Source organism: Ovis aries, chromosome 24, assembly GCF_016772045.2.
Source record: "Ovis aries strain OAR_USU_Benz2616 breed Rambouillet chromosome 24, ARS-UI_Ramb_v3.0, whole genome shotgun sequence".
In the NCBI taxonomy this organism is placed as follows: domain Eukaryota; kingdom Metazoa; phylum Chordata; class Mammalia; order Artiodactyla; family Bovidae; genus Ovis; species Ovis aries.
In genome coordinates, this window is record NC_056077.1 from 10363901 (window position 1) to 10383102 (window position 19202).

The following is a 19202-nucleotide window of genomic DNA, read 5'->3' on the forward strand; positions in this document are numbered from 1 at the left end:
ATCTTTTAATTTCATGGCTACAGTCACCATCTGCAGTGATTTTGGAGCCAAGAAAGTAAAATCTGTCACTGTTTCCACTTTTTACCCTTCTGTTTGCCCTAAGGTGATGGGACTGGATGCCATGATCTTAGTTTTTTCCCTTCCCAGACCAGGGATCAAACCCATGTCCCCTACATTGGAGGGCAGATCTTTTTTTTTTTTTTTAACCCTTGTATTTATTTATTTATTTTTACAACAGTGGGAGCAGATGGGACATGTTTTTTCAAACCTTTTATTTACTACGTCTTGAGCGTTTCCCTCCACACTTCATCTTCTTTTATACCAGCACGTTTGACAGCCGCCAAGGATTTCATCATCCGGGCGTAGGAGGATTTATTTGGTTTTTGTCTAATTGGTGCATGCTTCGGATGTCACCAGTTCCCTGTCACATGCACCAATGCTTTGAATATCCATGCACCCACCCACAGTGCCTTCACAGCATCACTTTCTAAAGGTGGGATCAGCCAGATGCTATGAAGATCCATATGGCCTTTCCATTCACATCTCGCAGGCTTTTCTTGAGACTGTCTCGGGAAGGGCCAAGAATTTTATCTGCTGGAGGAGCTCTCACAGAGGCCTGTTTGCCCGTGCCCTGGTCCCATGATCTCTGGCGCATCTGTGAGTTTGCAAGTACTTGGCAGCCCATGTGTGTTTAACTTGCGCCCAGAGAGCCCGTTGGCACTCCCGGCAAAGCTAGTTCATCGAGAACAGGATGAAGCAAGAGCGGGAGGCCCAGAGCTCCAACCACAGGCGCTTTCCCTGAGTTCTCTGCTGAGCCCTTGGTCGAACCGGCTCTCAAAGTGTTGCCAGCTCGATTTGGGGAGGAGCCCCAGGAAATTGCAGAGGGTGTCTGGGCACTGAGCTAAAAAGCAAACAAACAAACAAAAAACATCTCTGAGGCTTTCTGGGTCCCTGTGCCATGGAAGGAAAGGAGCTGGATTTTTATAGCAGCAGATGAGGGAAAGATCCTTCCGTTGCCTCCACTCAGCTAGACCCGCGAACGGGTGTTTTCGGCAGTTGGTGGGGTTTCTTTTTTCTCTAACTCTTAGCACCTACAGGAGGTGCACCATATTTTTCCATCTATGGCTTGACCCCCAATCCGTTCCCTACATGAAGGAACTTTGCTATCCTGACTGCAGGCTCAGCGTCTCTCTGGCTCCCCCACACACTCCAGCCTACACGTCTTACCATAATAAATCAGGGCTTTAAAGAGCTTGAGAGAGAAGACACGTGTCTTAAGAGAACGGGTAGGTGACGCCTTGGTGACCGCCAAACCATCCAGGCTGGGGCTTTGTCCAGAGTGTAACAGAGTCGGCTTACCCTCAACTCAGTGCCCATACTCTCGGGCGCCCTCCATTCACCAGTCTGATAAATAAGCCGCTCGGGGAAAGCCATCCTGACGTTTTGATTTGTTAGAGAGTGATTCATTTTTGAGGCAAGTAAACAGCTTGTATACTTGGGGGTTTACCGCTTGAAATGATTAAGAAGTCAGCCGCTATTAAGCTGGTTCTGTGGAGCGGTGGCTGCCCACACCCCTCCCCACCCCCAGGCATCTTCCTGACTCCTGTCAGGATTTGCCTTGATGTTGGCCGTAGTTAAGCTGAGCCTCCCGCCCCCACCTCCCTAGCCACCAGCACCGCAGCAGCCCATCACCCCATGCCTCTTCCTGCGAAGTCCTGCCGCGCTCCGCGGTGGGGGCGGGGAGCTTACCCGCCACGCCCCCTCCAGGCTTCACATCCCCGTGCCATCACATGGCTGGGGGTATAAATAGACCGGGCTTTGATCCTCAGACAAAAATAATTTTATACAAACATCAGTACAAAAGAGCTCCTCCACGGGGGCAGCCGGGTGTGGATTCCCCCAAGTCCTGAGGTGGGAACAGAGCATCGGGTCCCTTTGCAAACTCCCTCACCCCCCCCCCCCCCCCCCTGCTCCACCCAGACCTACCCACCAGGGTCGGGAGGCAAGGAGGCTCCGAGAAGTGGGAAGACTGGCCAAGGCCCCGCGACTAGCAAGCAAGTGGGCCAGGCTTCCCTGGTGCCTCCACCCTCTCCCAGGCCGTGCCCGCTGTTCCCATCCAGGGAAAGGGAGGAAAGCATTTCAGGCTTTTCGGGCCCCCCTGGCGGCCCCTCTTGCAGCGACTCAGGGTTGCCACCATAGCTTGGGAGCAGCCGCAGGCAGAATGTACGCAAAGGGCTTGGCCGTGTTCCAGTCAACCTTGCCTGACCAGTCAGTCAGAGGGCCCTCGTTATGGGACCCCTGCGGGACACGTGCCTGAGTTCTGAGCAAGGCCTGGTCAGGCCTGGAGAACCTGCTGGGAGAAGTGTCAGTGGGCGCTGGTGGTGGGCAAGCGTGAGGCTTGGAGCCAGGAGGAGTGCACTCTGGCTGGGGAGACTTGATGTGACTGGCCAGGAGGGTCAGAGTCCCTGCTGTCAGTGGGGAGAAGGCCCTGCCCGCATCCCCACCCCAGCTTGGTGCAGAAGCAGGGGCATAGAGCTCCTGGGGGGCTGCAGCAGGAACCAGCACAGCCTGCCTGGGCTCCCAGGAGCGTCCACGAGAAGTCTGTTCCATGGGAGCTTCCTGGGAGGCTCGTGGATAAGATCAGGAGCCATGTCCCTTTAGAAAAGCAGGCTGTACAGGGGACAGGGGTCCCCTTCCGGGCGCTCCGGGGCGGCTCGTTCAGAATAGCCCGCTCCCACCACGTGCCCAGCACCCAGGGCCTAGCAGGCTGGGTGGTCCTTCTCCCTGCAGCAGCCGGGTGGGGAAAGGTCAGTGACCCACACCCCTCGCGCTCGCAGCTGGGATAGACACTGGGTGCGCATCCTGGCGCTGAGCCAGGCAGGGCTTGCCAGGGTCTGCGAGTCTCCAAACTGGGGCCCTTCCGCTCCCTTGGGCTGGGCAGGCAGCAGCCCCATCCTTAACCCCAGAGATGCTCAGAGGGCCAAGCCAAACTATAATTGCCCGCTTTTCACCAGAACTTGCGTCCCTCAGGCACCAAACTTGACACCAGACCTGCCAGGGCAGAGCCAAGTCCCTGGCAGGGGGCATCTTCAGGGTCTCACCTCCCACCCAGGGCGGTTTCAGAGCTCGGGTTGGGCACCCTGCCTCTGGCAGGACTCGGCCACGTGAGCGGAGGCCCCACAGTTTGATGGCGAGAGTGGCCCGCGTCTGCGACCGTCACCAGGACGCCTCTGAGCCCCAAGGCTGTGTTGTCCCCTTCAAGGGTGCAGCTGGCGTGATGCTAAGCCAGCATCAGGCACTGATTTATGGCTCAGCATCTACCCCCCCCCGCCACACACACACACACATGCACTCTGGGGTCTATGGCTGTCTGCACCCTTTCCCATGAAATGACATCGAAGTGTGTCAGGCCCGTCCGGTGCCGGGCGGGTTCAGCTAATTCTAGGGAGCAAACCCAGACTGTGAAGGAGCTGGCTTTGGGTCAGTTAGCCCTCCTCTTCGAGGCAGGGGCTTCCCCCACCAGCCCGTGGCCTCACACACAGTCTCTGGGGAGGTGGCACCCCTCCGTCCAGGCCGGCTGGTGGCCCCACTGGGTCACAGCTTCCCGCCTTGCCTTGCAGGCTTCGCCGTGGCCCAGTGCATAAACCAGCACAGCTCGTCCTCGCTGTCCTCGCCCTCGCCATCGGCCAGTGGGAGCCCCAGCGGCAGCGGGAGTGCCAGCCACTGCGGCTCCGGAGGCGCCAGCTCATCGTCCACCCCCTCGGCCGCCCAGAGCCCTGCAGGTATTGGCCGCGGGACACGGTGCAGTGGGGGGGACTTGAGGAAACGCTGCGACCCCTCCACCTGAGGCCCCTGGCTGCCCCTTGCCACCGTGTCTGGGGACCCTGCCACTCGGGATTCCCATCCACTCCATCGTGCCATCGGCAGTGGGTGGCTGGCTCAGCCCCCAGCAGGGGAGGAATGGCTCTCTTCACGGGCTGGTCCACGGGCCGCAGAGCTGGAGGGGTGGGCGGTGGGCGACCCAGCCTAAATTCATCCCACTGTCACTTCCAGAGTCTTAGGTGTCAGGAGGAGGGGTCTCCCAGACATGATGCTTTGAACTCTGGCAAAAGAACTGTGTCTCTGCTAATTTTTTTTTTTTTTTCCCCTCCATAACATACCAATTTCCTCTTTAAATGTTTGGGGCCGTCCAGTCGTCTGTGACCAGGGGGTGCCTCTTGCCGGCCTTTTTGGGAGTCTGTCAGGATGGGCGGGAATCACAGCTTGCCCTCCTGTAACTGACGCAAGCACAGGTGTGGCACGGAGAGGCCCTGTGTGCAAGGAGCCTGGGGTGAGACACGCACATGGTCTGCCCAGCTCTCTGAGCCCCTCACACGTGAGCCCCTGGCTGCAGTGTGTAAGGTCCCAGAAATGAAGATGCCGGGCTTGCTTCCTGAGCACCACAGCCCCTGAGCACAGCCAGGGGAGCAGGGCCTTGCGCCTGCCTGCTGCTTCACACCCTGGCCAGTGAGCCAAGGGCCTGGAGGCCCCAGACGCCTCTGATTTGGGGGACCTCCATAGCTCTGGTCTGCACCCCATCTGGGTACCCTCAGTGTCATTCCCTGTTCCTGTGGGGTCCCCTCCCAAGACCCCACTCATTGTTATTTCAGGGACACCTGTGCACGCCCTTGTTGACTGATGGATTGGTGGGTCTTGACAAAAGCAGAGTGTCAAGGTGGGAGCCACCATGGTGCCAGGAAATTGAGGGCCCCGGGCCACCAGCCACTCAACACCAGAGGCAGAGATCCCCTTGGGCGCCGACCCCTCTGTCCGGAGTTTTCAGCTTCCACTGTTCTCAGCAAAGGGTTAACCACGCCTGGTCTCCACGCCTGTGGCTCAGGGCACCCCCACCCCTCCTCCCGCGAGTATCCATTACCTCCATCTCTGACGGACTTTCACGAGGGCCCCAGCAGCAAGGTCACCCTCAAGCCACCTCACTTAGAGCCCTCTTCCACTCAGCACCTGCTCCCCTCCCTGCCCCAACCCCGGGGAGAGACGACCGCCCTTTCTGAGCTATTTCTGAGCCCGACTGAAGGTTGGCTGCATGTCCAGGCAGTTGCTGCTGCCATTCCCAGGCTCATAGCTGGGAAATCCAGACAGAGCTTTCTCAGAAGCCAAGGACAGCCCTCAGCCTCCCCCTGAAGCCTGGGCTCGTGCTGGCTTTGAGGGCCCAAGAGCAGGGTTATGTGTTGGCGTGCCACGTGTGTGCCCGTGTGCTCTGGTGTGTGCACGGCTCTGTGTCTGTGTCAAGTGCACCACACACACACAGACTTCCAGCTGCCTTCTGGGTGAAAAGTCTCTTTCTGGTGCCACTGTTACACCTTCCTTTCCCGTTTAAGGAGGCACAGCTGACAGCTAAACAAACCAAAGAGCCATACACTTCTTTGCCTCCAGCTGAAGCCAGCAGAGAACCACGCTGTCAAAGTCGGGCCTGGGTGTGCAGAGGTCCAGCTGAGTGTGGCCCTGGGGCTCTGCCCCTTGGCCCCTTGCACTTTGCGCAGTGTCTCTGTTCTTGGCCTCCATCCCGACCCTCACCATCCCCTACTCGGTGCCAATGACATGTCTGCTCATCTCCGAAACGCGGGGGCCGTTAGCCCACTGTCGGGTAGATGAGTGATGGTCAGCCCCCAGCTGTCTGCTCCCGATCGGTGTGTCCCCGGCAGGCCTGCAGAGGCAGGCATTGGTGGCCCCGTTTTTTATGCTGCCTGACAGTAAAAGCCTGGGGCCCAGCCTGCCCGCCCAGATCTCTGCAGACACTGAAATAACTCACCTCCTGATGCAGGGCCTGCCTGTGGGGCGGCTGGTGCTTCCCTCTCAACTGAGGAGCTGGCTGTTGATCGCTGCAAGGAGAGGGTGCCCCGGGGTTGGGGCGGCAAGCCCCAGTAGGCTCTCTGGTCACTTTCTCTTGATGCCAAACCTCCAGGCCAGCCTTCAGCCACCAAGTCCATCCAGAAAACAGCCCATGGGGTTTCCAGGTTCCCTGGAGGGACAGGTCTACCCAGAGGATGCCAGCCTCTGCCTGGTGTCCTACCTAGCCTTGCTAGATGAAAGAAGAGGGGAGGGTTATATTGGGATGGGTGCCCTTCTTCCCATGTCCTGGTTAGATGTCCACCCGGGTGGTGGCCCAGTGTTCAGGCTTCCGATTTGGAAGTCATCTGACTTTCCCCCGCAGGGTCAGCCGGACAGGAGCTCCGGCCAGGACCTCACCCCCGACCCCATCCAGCCTGGACAGCAAACAGCAGCAGCCCAGCTATGGGGGCCACTTGTCCCAAAGTGGGTTTTGAGGGCACAGTGCTGGATCAGAAGCACTGTGTGTGTTTCTGAGCCTTCTGAGTCCAGAAAGTTCCCAGGGTGGAGAGCAGCTGCCAGGCCCTCTGCAGCTGGAATTAGCAAACCCCAGGGCTTCTGTGCTCCTGAAGCCACACTGTGCATGTCAGAGTTTGGTCACAAAAGCACTCAGGAGATGCTGTCCACCAGGAGATGAACCCAGTGTTCTTTTTCTCTGACCCATAGGGTTGAAACCTGGAATTATGTAGCTCAGACAGTAAAGAATCCACCTGCCAATGCAGAAGACCCAGGTTCAATCCCTGGGTCAGGAAGATTCCCTGGAAAAGAAAATGGGAGATCCCCTGGAGAAGGGAAGGGCATGGCTACCCACTCCAGTGTTCTTGCCTGGAGAATCCCATGGACAGAGGAGCCTGGCAGGCTGGGCTGCAGTCCATGGGGTCACAAAGAGTCAGACACGACTGAGGGACTAACACTTTCTCTTTCGTCCATGAAAAGCAGAGATGACCTTCACACTATCAGCCATCGGTGTGGCCTAGGCCCCCACCGCCCAGCCCTCCAGGTGTGACCCGGCCACAGGGCGCCCCAGTAGATGCTGCTTCCCAAATCCAGGGTCAGGCGTGCAGCTCAGAAGCACTTTACAGACACTCACCCATTGAATTCTGCCACCCTCTGCCTCACACTGAGCAGCTAAAAACCACAGAGGCTCGGAGGGGTCTCACAGCTTGGCCAGGGTGCTGCAGCAGGTAGCAGGGTGCCCAGATAGGAACCTGGCCTCCGAGGTCCAGAGCCCTGCCCCATGCGCGGAGATGACCCAGCAAGCCTCGCCGCCTCCCTGCGTCTGTCCCCAGTCCCTCCAGGGGGCACCCCTGAGACCTGGGCATTGGTCCTGCTCCTGGCTGGAGACGTACAGGCATCTCCCCTCCCGAAGCTCACCATTGCTCTTGAGCCAGACGAGGAGCCTCGGCCCTCTCACAGAGGCCCAGGTCACTGCTCAGCTCCTGCTGGGCGGAGCCCAACGGCCCCCCAGTTAGCCACAGAACAGAACCCAGACAGCCGCAGGTCCTCAGCCATGAGGAGGAGGGCGTGAAACTCTCTTGATGCTCTGTTGTGCTTTCCGCCTCCACCCTTGGTCCAGCCCAAGGGACCTTGCGTTTCCTGCCTGGGTTTGAAAGAGGCCCATGTTTATCCCAAACATGAATTTCCTCAGCTTCCCATGGGGCCTTCAGTCACATGGGCGTCAGACCTGAACTCAGTAGGGTCTCTCCACCAACCTAGCCCCACACCCTGCCCAAGAGCTTATAAACTATGAGCTGGGGGCTGCGGGCAGGGCCTAAGCCTCCCAGAGGAGGCATCACTGGGGGCAAAAGCCCAAGAATGAGGGGCTGACTAGAGGGCTCCCTGGAGAAGGTGGCCTTTGGGTCAGTTCCCCAAGGCCCAGTCCAGAATCTGGCTGGTGACAAGTCCATTCCTTTCCCCCACCTCTCTGGGATCTACCTATCAATTCCATTCTTGCAAATACAGACCCGAGGGCTGGTTTGTCTCCAAGAAATAGCCCCCACGCCCATCAGGCCCAAGGCCCCAGCTGAGGCTTCAGGCCCGCACGGGCAGAGGGACCGCCACCAGAAGAGGGAAGGGACCCGACTAGACAGGTCACCAGTTTGCCAGGGGCCCACAGATATCCTTCTGTGCGTGGAGCACCTGCTTCTGAGTCTCCTTTACATACCAAAGACAGATCGTGGACACTCATGAGTGGCTTCTTAGCAAGCGAAGGCCCTCAAATCAGGGCCAAGAGACTCCCAGGCTGAAGTGAAAGTGAAAGTGTATTCCCTCAGTCTTGTCTGACTGTTTGCAACCCCATAGACTGTAGCCCACCAGGCTCCTTCTGTCCATGGAATTCTCCAGGGGCATCTTCCCGACCCAGGGATCAAACCTGGGTCTCCTGCATTGCAGGTGGATTCTTTACTGTCTGAGCCACCAGGGAAGCCCCAGACTGAAGGAGAGGTCGAATCTGAATTCTGTGGTACCCACAGGAGCCAACCAGAAAGAGCTGGGGCACGGGGATTCTATTCTCATTGCGAATTATTTATCTGTTAAAGCTGGGCCCCGAGGGGCTTTTATTGTTTGGTTTCAACACCTGATGCATGGGTCCACCTGTTCCCACCGTCCTTTAAAGACAGTTTGCTGGGATCCTCAGGTCTTTCCAAGCAGGCACCCTGTGCTGCAGAGGTGTCCAGACACCCGGCCTCTTGTCGCTGGCTCTTCCAGCATAGCCAGCCTCGTGGGCCTTGGCTCGTTCTCCAGGGAGAAAATCGTGGGTTTGGAATGAGGAGATTTTTTTTCCTTAAACATTTTATGGTTTTTTAGAAACAGAAACTGAAGAAAGCATGGCGGGAAAGAGAGAACTCTTTTAGAGACCCAGTTTTAGAGCCGAAATTTTAGGACCAAATGTAGGGTCAGTAGGAGCACTTTAGAAGTGTCTTCTGGGTTATGCCCATGCATGTGCTCACGTGCACACACACACACACACTCGTGCACACACGCGCACACTGTGGGACTCTAGTAAGAAAGCCTCCTCTAAGAGCTCTCTGCCCACACCAAGTTCCTCAAACAGCCCCTCTGCCTCCAACCTTCAGTCCGTTGCGTTTCACCTGTGTTCCGGGTGAGTGACTTTGAGGAGGATGATGGAAAATTTTTTGTTAAGAAATGAAGTCAGACTGAAGGCAAGGCCGCTCTTTCCAGTGTCCATCTTCAGGCCCAGGGAATTCTGAGCTGGGGTCCCTGTGACTGTTCCCCGAGCGTTTATAGGAAGACTGAAGAGCTTGGCTCCTGGTGGCCCCGTGTTGGACGCCTGTCCCAGTCCCTCCCTCCCCGTCCTCACCTGTTCCCTGAGACAATTATCTGAACCTGTGACCTTCAGCCCCAAGCACCCAGTTGGTCCCACTTGGGCCGACTGAGCGCCAGACAGCTCAGGGCCAACCTGTGGGTCACTGACGTCCAGCACCACAGGCGGGCAGGACTCTTGGACAAAACCTCAAGTCAAACGTCTTCTCTCTCCTCCCCAGTGTTCTCCGTGACATTAATTTTAAGTGTGGTAAAACACACCTAACATCACATGTGCCGTTGTAACCCCTTTTAAGCCAGCAGTTCCATTCACTCGCCTTGTTGCACCCCGTGGCGTTCATCTTAAGCTTGGCCCCAAGGCAAGTTTGTCTCAGAAGGGGCGGTTGGTTCCTCCCCAGGGAGATGTTCCTAACACATTTGTTGCAGCCGATTAGAACCCACCCCCTGGCCGCTTGGCGCCTGCCCTCAGATCTTGCTGCTGTGGTTCAGTCTTGGTTTCAAAGGAGCGGATTGCAGAGCGCGGCGGCCGGTGGAGCGTCACCTCGCAGCTGGGGAGGGGTTGACCGGGGAGGGGTCACGGGAGGCTCCGCTGGTGGCTTCAGGGGCTGCCTTGTCAGTGGGGGTCAGAAATCCACTTGTTTCTCTAACTGCATCAACTGCGATCCCCCAACCACACACCCTTCCCTCCTCAGGTGGGCCCAGGGATGCAGGGTTTTCATCTTAACCCGCAGGCAGTTCTGTTCCTCCATCACCGAGACCAGGTGTTGCTGACCACCCCGAGGCTTTCCTTCCCAACAGGACAGACCTCCGCCGTCTTTACCTGCTTGAGTCCCACGAGCAGATGATGTGGTTCTTGGCTCGTCTTGGCCCCCACCTTCTCCCGGGGTTGGTGGGTGGGGCGGGGTGTCCCCCTGCGTGGGGGCCGCGTCAGCAGCCCCCCCGGAGCCGGCCCCCGCCCCCGCCCCGCGCTGTCGTCGATGCTCCGCGTCCGTCACTTCTCTGTCCCCCTCCGTGTCCCCCTCCCTGTGCGGTTGTTACGAGCTCTCTGTGATCTGTCGCTGTGTTTCCCTCTAGTCAGGAGTGGCAGGAAAGGACGCCGGCGAGTGTTCAGCCTGTCGGAGGCCGACAGTCACGGCGGCCACTGGGTTTAGTGCTTCGATCGGCAGCTGTCACGGCACCTCTGGCTCGGTCACTGCAGGCAGGTCTCCTCCGTTAGCCTCCTGGGCCCTCGACGCCCCCCGCCACCGCCCCGCACGCTGCATTTCCAACTCCTGCAGACCCCCAGAACGCCGGGCGAGGGCACAGGGAGCCCCAGCCGTCCACCCGAGCCATTTCCTCAGCTCTGGTCCCCTTCTGGCCTCATCCCACCTGAGGACCAAACCTCCTGACCCTTGACACAGGGGCTGCAGCTGGGTCAGCTCCTCCGCGAGGCAGAGCCGGGCAGTCTGGAAACACCGCCCTCCATGAGACACCGCACCAGACTAGGCACAAGCCCTGAGCTAAGGGGGTCTCCAGCCCCTTCCCCCCAAGGTCCCCCAGTTAGGCCATGAGGGCTAGGCAGTAGAATTTGCAAAAAGCCACGAGGAAGTCAACTAGTTGCTTTTTTTTCTTTTCCTTTTCCTCCCCGCCCCACCCCCACCCCGCTCGCCCTCTCCTCAGCCTTGCTCCTATCAAGCCGTAGATTCCATCACATGCCAGCCGGAGGCCAAGTCCTTTCACTCGTAAGCTCACTGGTGGACGTGACGCCACCATTCTCCCTTCTTGCGATCAGAGCTCCAAATAGGGCCGTCTGTGGGCTGCGGTCACTACACCCTCCCGCGGTGCTCCCCCTAGGGTGCCCCCTGCCCCATGCCCTCCGGCTGGGCAGACAGGAGCCTTTGCCTTCTCTTGCATTTAAAAGCTGCCTCCCCTGAGCTTTGCCCTCCTACTTGCTGTCTTTTCTTCCCTACGTCGCTCAGTCCCACCTACCCCAGCCTGAGCATGTCACCCACTCGACTAGGGTCAGCCCTGGAGCTGCACATCAGCCTCCGAGGGTGGCACCCAGGCACTCAGGGCACCCGCTGCCTTGGTTTCAACTCGGGGCAGCACCACAGGGAGGCTGAGCACCCCTCAAGGGAACTGGACGTCGGGCTCTCCGGCTCCGGCCTCCGCTCGTCTCCTGGGTCAGGCCCAAACCTGTGCCCTCGGAGCTCAGAAACACCAGCAGGCAAGCGAGGCCAGAGGATCCGCAGTGACCACTGCAGGTCCGTGCTTGACCAGGAACAGTGTCCTCCCTGGGTAATCTTCCCTTGAATGTAGAAGTTTTCTCTGAATGTATAAATTTGGAGCTAACATTCAGGAAGCAGCTGTGTTAGTTTAAAAATCGGTAGGCAGATATAGATAGATAGATGGGAAATAGGTGATAGACAGAAGATGATCGATAGGTAGGTAGAAACAAAGAACAGTGTTGTAGACGGTGGATAAGAAAAGTTTATTTTTCTTGTTTTAAAAAAATAGGAAGAGGCTTTTTTTCAGGGGACAAATGGATCCTTTTAATAAAGTTGTTCTTTTCCTAAAAAAGAAACCACTTTTGTGTGCACTGCTTCATCTGTTGGTTTGTTTCCTAACATATTTAACGGCAGCCTTTCTACACGCTTGATCGTTTTCACCACCAGAAACCCGGGCAGGACTCAGGGAATGAGGTTTGCCAGCCTCTTGAAAATCTGCGTGCAAGTGCAGACCCGAGCAAAGAGGGAATTCTCCTGGAGAATTCTGCAGAAAACGTGAAGGAAGTGCTCTGAAGCTCTGTCTCCAGATGGCACAGAAGTGCCGTTTGGCTGGTTAGTCATCTCTAAACTGCCTCGCTAGCAGCTAAGCCCACACGTGAGTCCGTCTGTAATAAGTTCCTGGACACGCTCGTGTGAAGCGAGGCGAGGCTGCCGGAGCAGGTGAGCCCCATGCTCAAGAGCCTCACATTCAGGGCGCGCCACATCCCAACATGAGCCCAAGGCCTGAAATCAGCCCATCACCACCAGGCGTCCTTACTGAGTGGAGCAGATTCACTGAAATTCAGAGAAACCAGAAAGCGTGTGGGGTTGTTTACTCAGCATTTCTGGGCTCAGATCGCACCTTGAATCATTTTTTCCACCAGTGCTCACCCGTGTCCACCGATACCACCCCATCCCAAAGCCCCATGTGGTGGTATTCTGTGGACCTACTCCTAAAAAAAAAAAGGGCTGGGGGGGAAAAGAAAAAGGACCTTGTGCAGAAGTGACCTGGGGCCTTTCTGAGCTCGCCGTGCCCGGGGTGGGGGTCCTCTGGGAAGGAGCGATGTGTCCTTTGGGAAACCCCATCTGTTGCTTGTGCTTTCTTTCCACGCTGGGGACCCTCTTTCCTCTCTTGCATCCCATTCTGTACGCCCTTCGGTTTTATTTTGCACTTGGTTTTTCCATTCTTTTGCTCTGTGTTCAGTTTGCGGTTCTGTTTTGTTTTGGCTTAACTTAAAAAAAAATACAACTCACTTAAGTGGAATCACATTGAACCAAAAAAACAACGTCTGCCATCATCCCTGGGCCCAGAGTGTTTTTGGATTCCCCTCTCCACACAGTGTGCTCAAAGCCCTGTTGACCCCAGGATCTTTAACAAGGGAGATTTGCTCTCCAAGCGAGATGCCCACAGGCTTCTCATCTGTGTTTTCCGATCGCTGGCATGTGAAGTCTTGGCAGATGTTTCCAATGAGGGAGCCCCAGTCCAGCTGGTGTCTCTGCCAGCCCTGCTCCTCTTTGAAAAGCAAATAAGCCATTCGCCTGTAATCTAATCAACGGATTTCAAAAAGCACCAAAAAAAGAAACTGCTGCTCCAAAAATAACCGCTTTGGGCCACCCCTCCTTCCTGACGTGGTTTCTCTCGGTGGCCCCGGCATGGGGGGGTGGAAAGGGAGAGACCCTCAGCATAGAAATGGCCTGGCAATCACAGCCCCTTGCTGGGTGCTAACTCAGCACTCAGAGCAGGAGCAGGCGAGAGAACCACAGTCCGAAGTCTTGTTCTAGTTTTGCAAAGCTGAAAAGTTCTATAGAATTCTTTTTTTTTTTTTTTAATATTGCAGTGAGTTCCTTCTTGGGCACTGTTACCAAATATAGACTCTGAGAAATGGCCTGCGGTGATCAGCACACCCAAGCCCTTCTCTCACTAAACATGTATTTCTCCCCAGGCAGGTGGTTCATACTCAGAGCCGGTTTAGGCTGCTTCCTGGCACAGGGAACTGGGCTTCCGGATCCACTCTGCACAGGCCCCTAAATGTGTCCCTTGCTTCACAAGTCAGGGTAACCCTGGGCTTCGACTTACCCCAGACCTAGATGGGTCCCCAGAAGGAGGGAGGGGAGGCAAGCTGGTTCCCCCACACACTTCATCTCCCACCCACACGTCCCCGGGCCTTTGTTCAGGACGGGAGCAGAGGGTACCAGCGCTAGCGGAGTCTATCGGAGCTGAGCGTGCTTCTCTTTTTTCTCCCCTCCTTGCCCAGATGACCCCATGATCACAGAGCAGCCTCAGCCTAACCTCCCCGACCAGTTGGTGATCGTCAACGAAACAGAAGCCGAGGCCAGGCCCGGCAAGAGCCTGGCGAGGAGCACGGACATGGAGCCCGTCACCCTGTCGCCCAGCCTCACCCCCGCCCAGCAGCCCACCATCTCCCTGCTCTGCGAGGACGCTGCAGACACGCTGAGCGTGGAGTCGCTGACCCTCGTCCCGCCCGTCGACCACCACAGCCTCCACGCCCTCACCGGCATCCCGCCGCCACCCTCGCCAGCCACGGTGGCCACAGAGGCCCCGGGCTCGGGGGCTGGGCAGCCAGAGCCAGCAGACCCCGCCGAGCCCTGAGCTGGCCACCTTCAACGTGCACGTGTGCGTGTGCGTGTGCGGCCCCGCTGGCAGGGACCTGGACCGGCTGACCCCACTCCGGGAACAGCCACAGTTCTTCTCGGCCCCAGGGAGCACTTCAAACCACCCTCGGGCTCCTCTGCTCCAATTCTAATCCCCCTATGACTTCACACCTCTTTGAGTGCAGGCTGGGACCAGTGGCAACACCCCCAGGGAACCCAGATCATCCTACAGCCGCCTCAGGGAGGGGGCTGGGCTCCTGGTCTCAGAGCCCTCGGCCCTGGGGGCGGGGGGGTGCAATGGCAGGACCCATCAGCAGCACTCGGTTCATCAGCCAGCCCTTCCCCTGTCTTGGAGGTCCTCTGCCACCACCCACAGTGTGCAGAGAAGCAGCGGACGTGGTCACTTCTTGTAGAAATTTCTAGAAAAGCGAACTTCGATAAACACCTCCTTGCTTTTGGCAGCAGATGAAAAACAGCTATTTTAAAAGTTAAAAAAAAAAAAAAAAAAGAAACGTCCTCCGCCCTAAGGTTTGATGTCATGTTAAAAGTGTAATATTCCTGTAGAGATTTCGTTTTCATTTTCCCTTGAAGTTCCCAGGATTTGCGGTTTAGAGTTTTCTGTCTGGCCTTCTCCATTGTCTTAAGGGATTCTGACTTCTTTGTTTCTCACTAACCCGGTGAGCCTGTGGAATGATAGAAATTCTTCTGAAAAGTTTAAAGTATTGTTTAAGCATAAATAACGGAGAGACACGTATCCTCAGGTACATACAGAGCTGAGAGGGCCATAAGTTTCTCTGCTGTGGCAGCCCAGGGCGTCACCCAGATCTTTCCATGAAAGGGGGACTGTGGTCAGGTCCCCTCCCCATCCTTCTGGACTAAAACCAAACAGGACAGCTTTCCAGCATGGCCTTCAATTGTCACCATCTCTCCACTTGCCTAAGAACTGTGTGGGACTGCAGGGACTCTGGCCTCTGAGGCTCTGATGGAAAGAAAAGGTCATGGAAACCGTGCTCCAAGGCTGCTGCTCAGCTGTGTGGGTGCCCACAGGCAGGAACACCCCAAGGGTCACCCCCTGCCCAGCAGCGAGGACATGATGTCCTAGGAGCCTGGGTTTTGTCCCTCTTCCTCTCAGCTGCTGCTGTAAAGATGCAAGCTCATTTGTGTTTGGTTTGGTTTTGTAATGAAAACCCCTGGCTCCTTCTCCATTTGGGCTTGGTGTGTGCAGACCAGGTCTCCTCTATCCGATAAAGCTCCCAAGATGTTCTTTCTGCTCAAACCAGGCACAGCCAAGCGACCCTCACCTCACTGATCCATGTTCAGACCTTGCAGAATTGGCTTCCACGTGTTCCCACAAGAGTGTGAGCACCCACCGTGTCAGCACTGGCCGGGCTGGGTTATCAAGCGGCCTCAGAAAATGCTACGCAAACTCACCTGTTAGAGGACCCCGTCCCCCTCGCCTCCTCCTCCATCTGCAATCAGGCAGGGCCTGCCTGGGCAGAGTCAGCCTCCTGAAGGAAACACCCGGTTCCCACGAGGAAGGGGCATGGCATCTGCGGGACAGGTCTTTCCAGCCATCAGAAGCCCCTGGGCAGGTGAGACCAGCCAGCACCATCAGGGGAAAAGACCCAGCTCAGACAGGGCCATTTCGGCAGAAATTCCAGGGGCCCCAGCAAGGAGGGACAAGCCATGACCTTCAGCGGAGCCCTCCAGAAAGGACAGGCAACGGGGACAGAAGGATGGAGAAAGTGTGTGTTGTCAAGGGGGAACCCCACTGGTGCCCCTGCTGGATGAGGCGCAGGATCACTCCGGAGCCCCCCACTTCTACTTTTGAAACGATTTTGGAGCAGCAGAAAGGAGGAAAGGCCAGTGGCATTATTCTGAGGAAGAAGCCCAGGCAGGTGGACCCAGCCCTTCAAGCTCTAAAGGAGCAAGGTCTCAGCCAGCAGGGACCACATGCCCGGAAGGACCCGGGGCAGCATCGCCGGGCGGGAGAGCTAAACGAAGACCGGCCTCCGTGGGCTGTTGAGCAGAAGGTGCGATCAGGCCAAGCTTCCACCCCATGCCTGGCCCAGGGGCAGACCTCTCCCTAGGTGGGCTCGCAGGGTTGGTCCCGGGCCGCCCAAAGCCTGCTGGCAGCCAGATCCCCACTGTCTGGGCAGCACTGGGCACAGCCGTGTCTTCAGGAGCACCCCTGAAAAGCGAACAGTGGGGGCACCTCCAGAGGGGCCCTTCTAGACAGCAGGCACTGGGTCTCCGGGGCAGAGAGAGTTAGAACCAGGAATACTTGGTGAGCCTGGGGTGGGCGGGGGCCATGGCCACGTGACACGTGGGTACCAGACTCAGATCACCCATCCCTCCATCTCCACATCCTGTCCCTCCAGAGACCCTCCCCAAGTCCACATCAGGCCCGTTGGGTTTGTCAAGTCAGGAGCAGAGCTGGTCACATCTACCCCCAAATATCAGCTTTGAAAGTGGCTAGGGAAAAGCACGTGTTTCTGGTTTGCCAGCAGGGGCGCCTCAAAGTCAGACAGCCACGTGCTCCCCCACCCACCCGGGAGGGGGTATTGATTGTCCTGTGGTACCAGGACAGACCCTGCAGCACCAGACCCTCTGTGCCCCCTTGCCCCTCCAGGCCTGCCCTGCTTGCTACTCTGCAGAAGGCAGCTCGCCGCACTCCCCCAGACACCTGCCCTGCAACCAGCGGCTGAGTGACGGAATGCACCTCTCTACAGACATACACTAGATTTCCCTAAGGTCTCAAGATGCACTGGTCCAAAAGGCTTGAGGCGGGGTGAGGACCAACACTCACCTTCTTTTCTAGACGCAATAAATAAGAAATATTTAATGTAGTCACAATGACAGGGGGCGGAAACTGTAAGGGTTCCTTATGTTCCTCCGAGTTGAAAATATGTAAATAATTCTTGTCCCGGGGTGGAGTGGGATTGAGAAACCTCATGCTTTCTGGGCCTCGGGACCATTCCAGGGAAGTACCTGCTCTCGCCAGCATGACTCATGCTTCGTGGGTACTGAACACAAGGGTGGAAATGAAAACTGGAACTTCCTTGTAAATTTGAATTTGGCAATAAAAAAAAAAAAAGAGTTAGCAAGAATGTGGCCGCTGCTCCTTGGCTCTGTGGCAGGAAGGCCACAGCCCAGCAGAGGGGAAGGTTCTCGGCAGTCTGACACCCCTGCCCTATCGGAGCTGCCGGGTAGGGTGCAGCCACTGGGTCCTCCCCGCCCCCACCCTGGCCAGGTACCCCCAGTTCCCGAAAGGAGGGCCGGGGAGAACACCTCCGAAAAGAGTTCCCAAGCCCCGGCAGGTCGGGTGCCATGAGCCTGGAGAGTCTGTCAGCTGCTGGGCTCCATCTGCGCCTCACCTTCCACAGCTAGAGAATGGGCTCGTGACATCCCTGCCTCGTAGGCTGAGCATGGGGCCCGGTGCAATGTTGCTGCACCTTGGGCTCCCCACCGAGGACAGTTGGGTGAGGTTGTGCCGGGAGGTGCTTTTCCCGGGCAGCATGGGCTCTGGCAATCCCTAGAGGTGGCATCACAGGTTGTCCTCAGAACTTGTGACACTCCAGCTTCAAGCTGGCCCAGAAACAGCCGGAACCTCTGAGCCTCGAGGTAAAACCCAAGTTGAGCAAGGCATAATGGGGGCTCCCTGCTCGTGCAAGGGTTGAGGCGATGCCAAGAGAAGGTGGGGGCCCCTGCTCTGTAGCCAGCCTGACACTGGCCGCCAGCAGGCCTCCCTTCCCCAACAGGCCCGGATTCCTCCCCTGAAGCCTGCCCACGAGGCCCAGGGCTGAGGTTGGACCCCGCTCTGCAGCAGGGCCTGCAGGGTGCCCAGCACAGGTCCAGGGATTTCATTCGTGACGTGAAATGCTGGAATAACTTCAGTCTCGAAAAAGGCACTTGCTGGAAAGATCCCCCCCAGAGAGAAGGTGGAAGACCGGCCTTGGGGCAGCAGCTGTCGGCTCCCTGCCTGCAGAGGGTCTCAGAGCCTCGCTGGGCCGGGCCCTGGGCTGGGGAGACAGGCCCCAGGAGCCCAGGGAGAGACCCACAAGCACCCACCTGCAGCGCACACTTCCTGCGAATGAGGAAACAGGCCTGTGGGCTCCTCCAGGCACAGCCCACCCTTCATTTCGTGCTGCCCCCGGGCGGCCAGGCCGAGCGCCCCAGGCTCTTTACAGGAAGGAGGGAATGGGTGTTGGAATCATCTGGATGCGGTTCACAGTCTGGCACCACGGGCTGCCCCAGGCCCGGCCAGGGAGAGCCAGAGACGGTGTCAATGGGAGAGTCCTGTGGGCAGCTTGCCTCAGAGGGTGCCCTGCGGACCGTGGCCTTTTCCTCCTCAGCCTCCCGGTTCTTCGGGCAGTACCAGCCTCTCCTCAGGAGGCAGAGTCTGGAGCCAGGTCACCGCTGCAGGCTTGGGGTGCAAACCAAGGGCGGGAACAGGCTGCAAAGCAAGGGCGGGAACCTGCTGCTACATGGGTTGTTTGGCTCATGGAGAGAACCGGGGGTCTGCAAGGGTGAAGTGCTGCACCCAGGGCAGGCGGCCTGGGAGCCTGGGGCTCTTGCCATGAGACTCTCAGGGGCAGCTTCCGCCACTCCCCTTGCTGGGCCTGCCTGGTGGCCATGGGCCAGTCGCTGCATCTCCTGGTCTCCGGTTCTGTGTGAGGCAGGCTCAGGAGCCCCCAGCTGCATGTACCCTCTGACTGCAAGGGGCCCAGGGTTTCCTCAGGAGTCTGCCTCGGGGAGGGTGACTGGCAGGCCCAGCCCAGCCTCCTCTGACGGTACCTGGAAGATGGAAGGGTGTTTGGGAGGGAGGGGGCAGCATCTTGTCCCTGAGTGACCTTGCATCCCATGTGGAGGACCATTTCCCAGCTGGCCGCCTGCTGGAACCCCTCCCTCTGTGGTCCTGCCTCCTCGCCGCCCTTCAGGGCGATGGGAAAAAAAAACCCTCACCATCTGAAGTGCTTTTCTCCAAAGGAAGATAGGTTTGAATCACCACACCGGGAACAGGTGGGGCTTCCTGGGAGCTGCCTAGTGTGCAGATGAGGCCTGGTGGGGCCGCCCCCCGCCCTGAGCCTCAGCTTCCCTCCCCCAGCTCAGCCCTGCCGTGGCCCACCAGTCCCCACCAGTCCTCCTCCTGGGCCACGGCCGTCCAGCCCAGCC

At 57.7% G+C, this 19202-nt stretch overlaps 1 protein-coding gene across 6 annotated transcripts in view; it reads left to right on the forward strand.

The window, feature by feature from the left end:
* Positions 1-17127, forward strand: part of CLEC16A (C-type lectin domain containing 16A) — a 237380-nt gene extending 220253 nt beyond the window's left edge. For 4 of the 6 annotated variants that reach the window (XM_027961431.3, XM_060405630.1, XM_012104108.5 and 1 more), the window contains 2 exons: positions 3621-3782; positions 13670-17127. In XM_027961431.3, coding sequence (XP_027817232.1) covers positions 3621-3782; positions 13670-14025 — 518 coding nt within the window. In that variant the 3' untranslated portion in view covers positions 14026-17127. Of the gene's footprint in view, positions 1-3620; positions 3783-10242; positions 11732-13669 lie in introns of those variants that run through there. The other 2 variants (XM_060405631.1, XM_060405629.1) reach the window with 2 other exon arrangements.
* The last annotated feature ends 2075 nt before the right edge of the window (positions 17128-19202 follow it).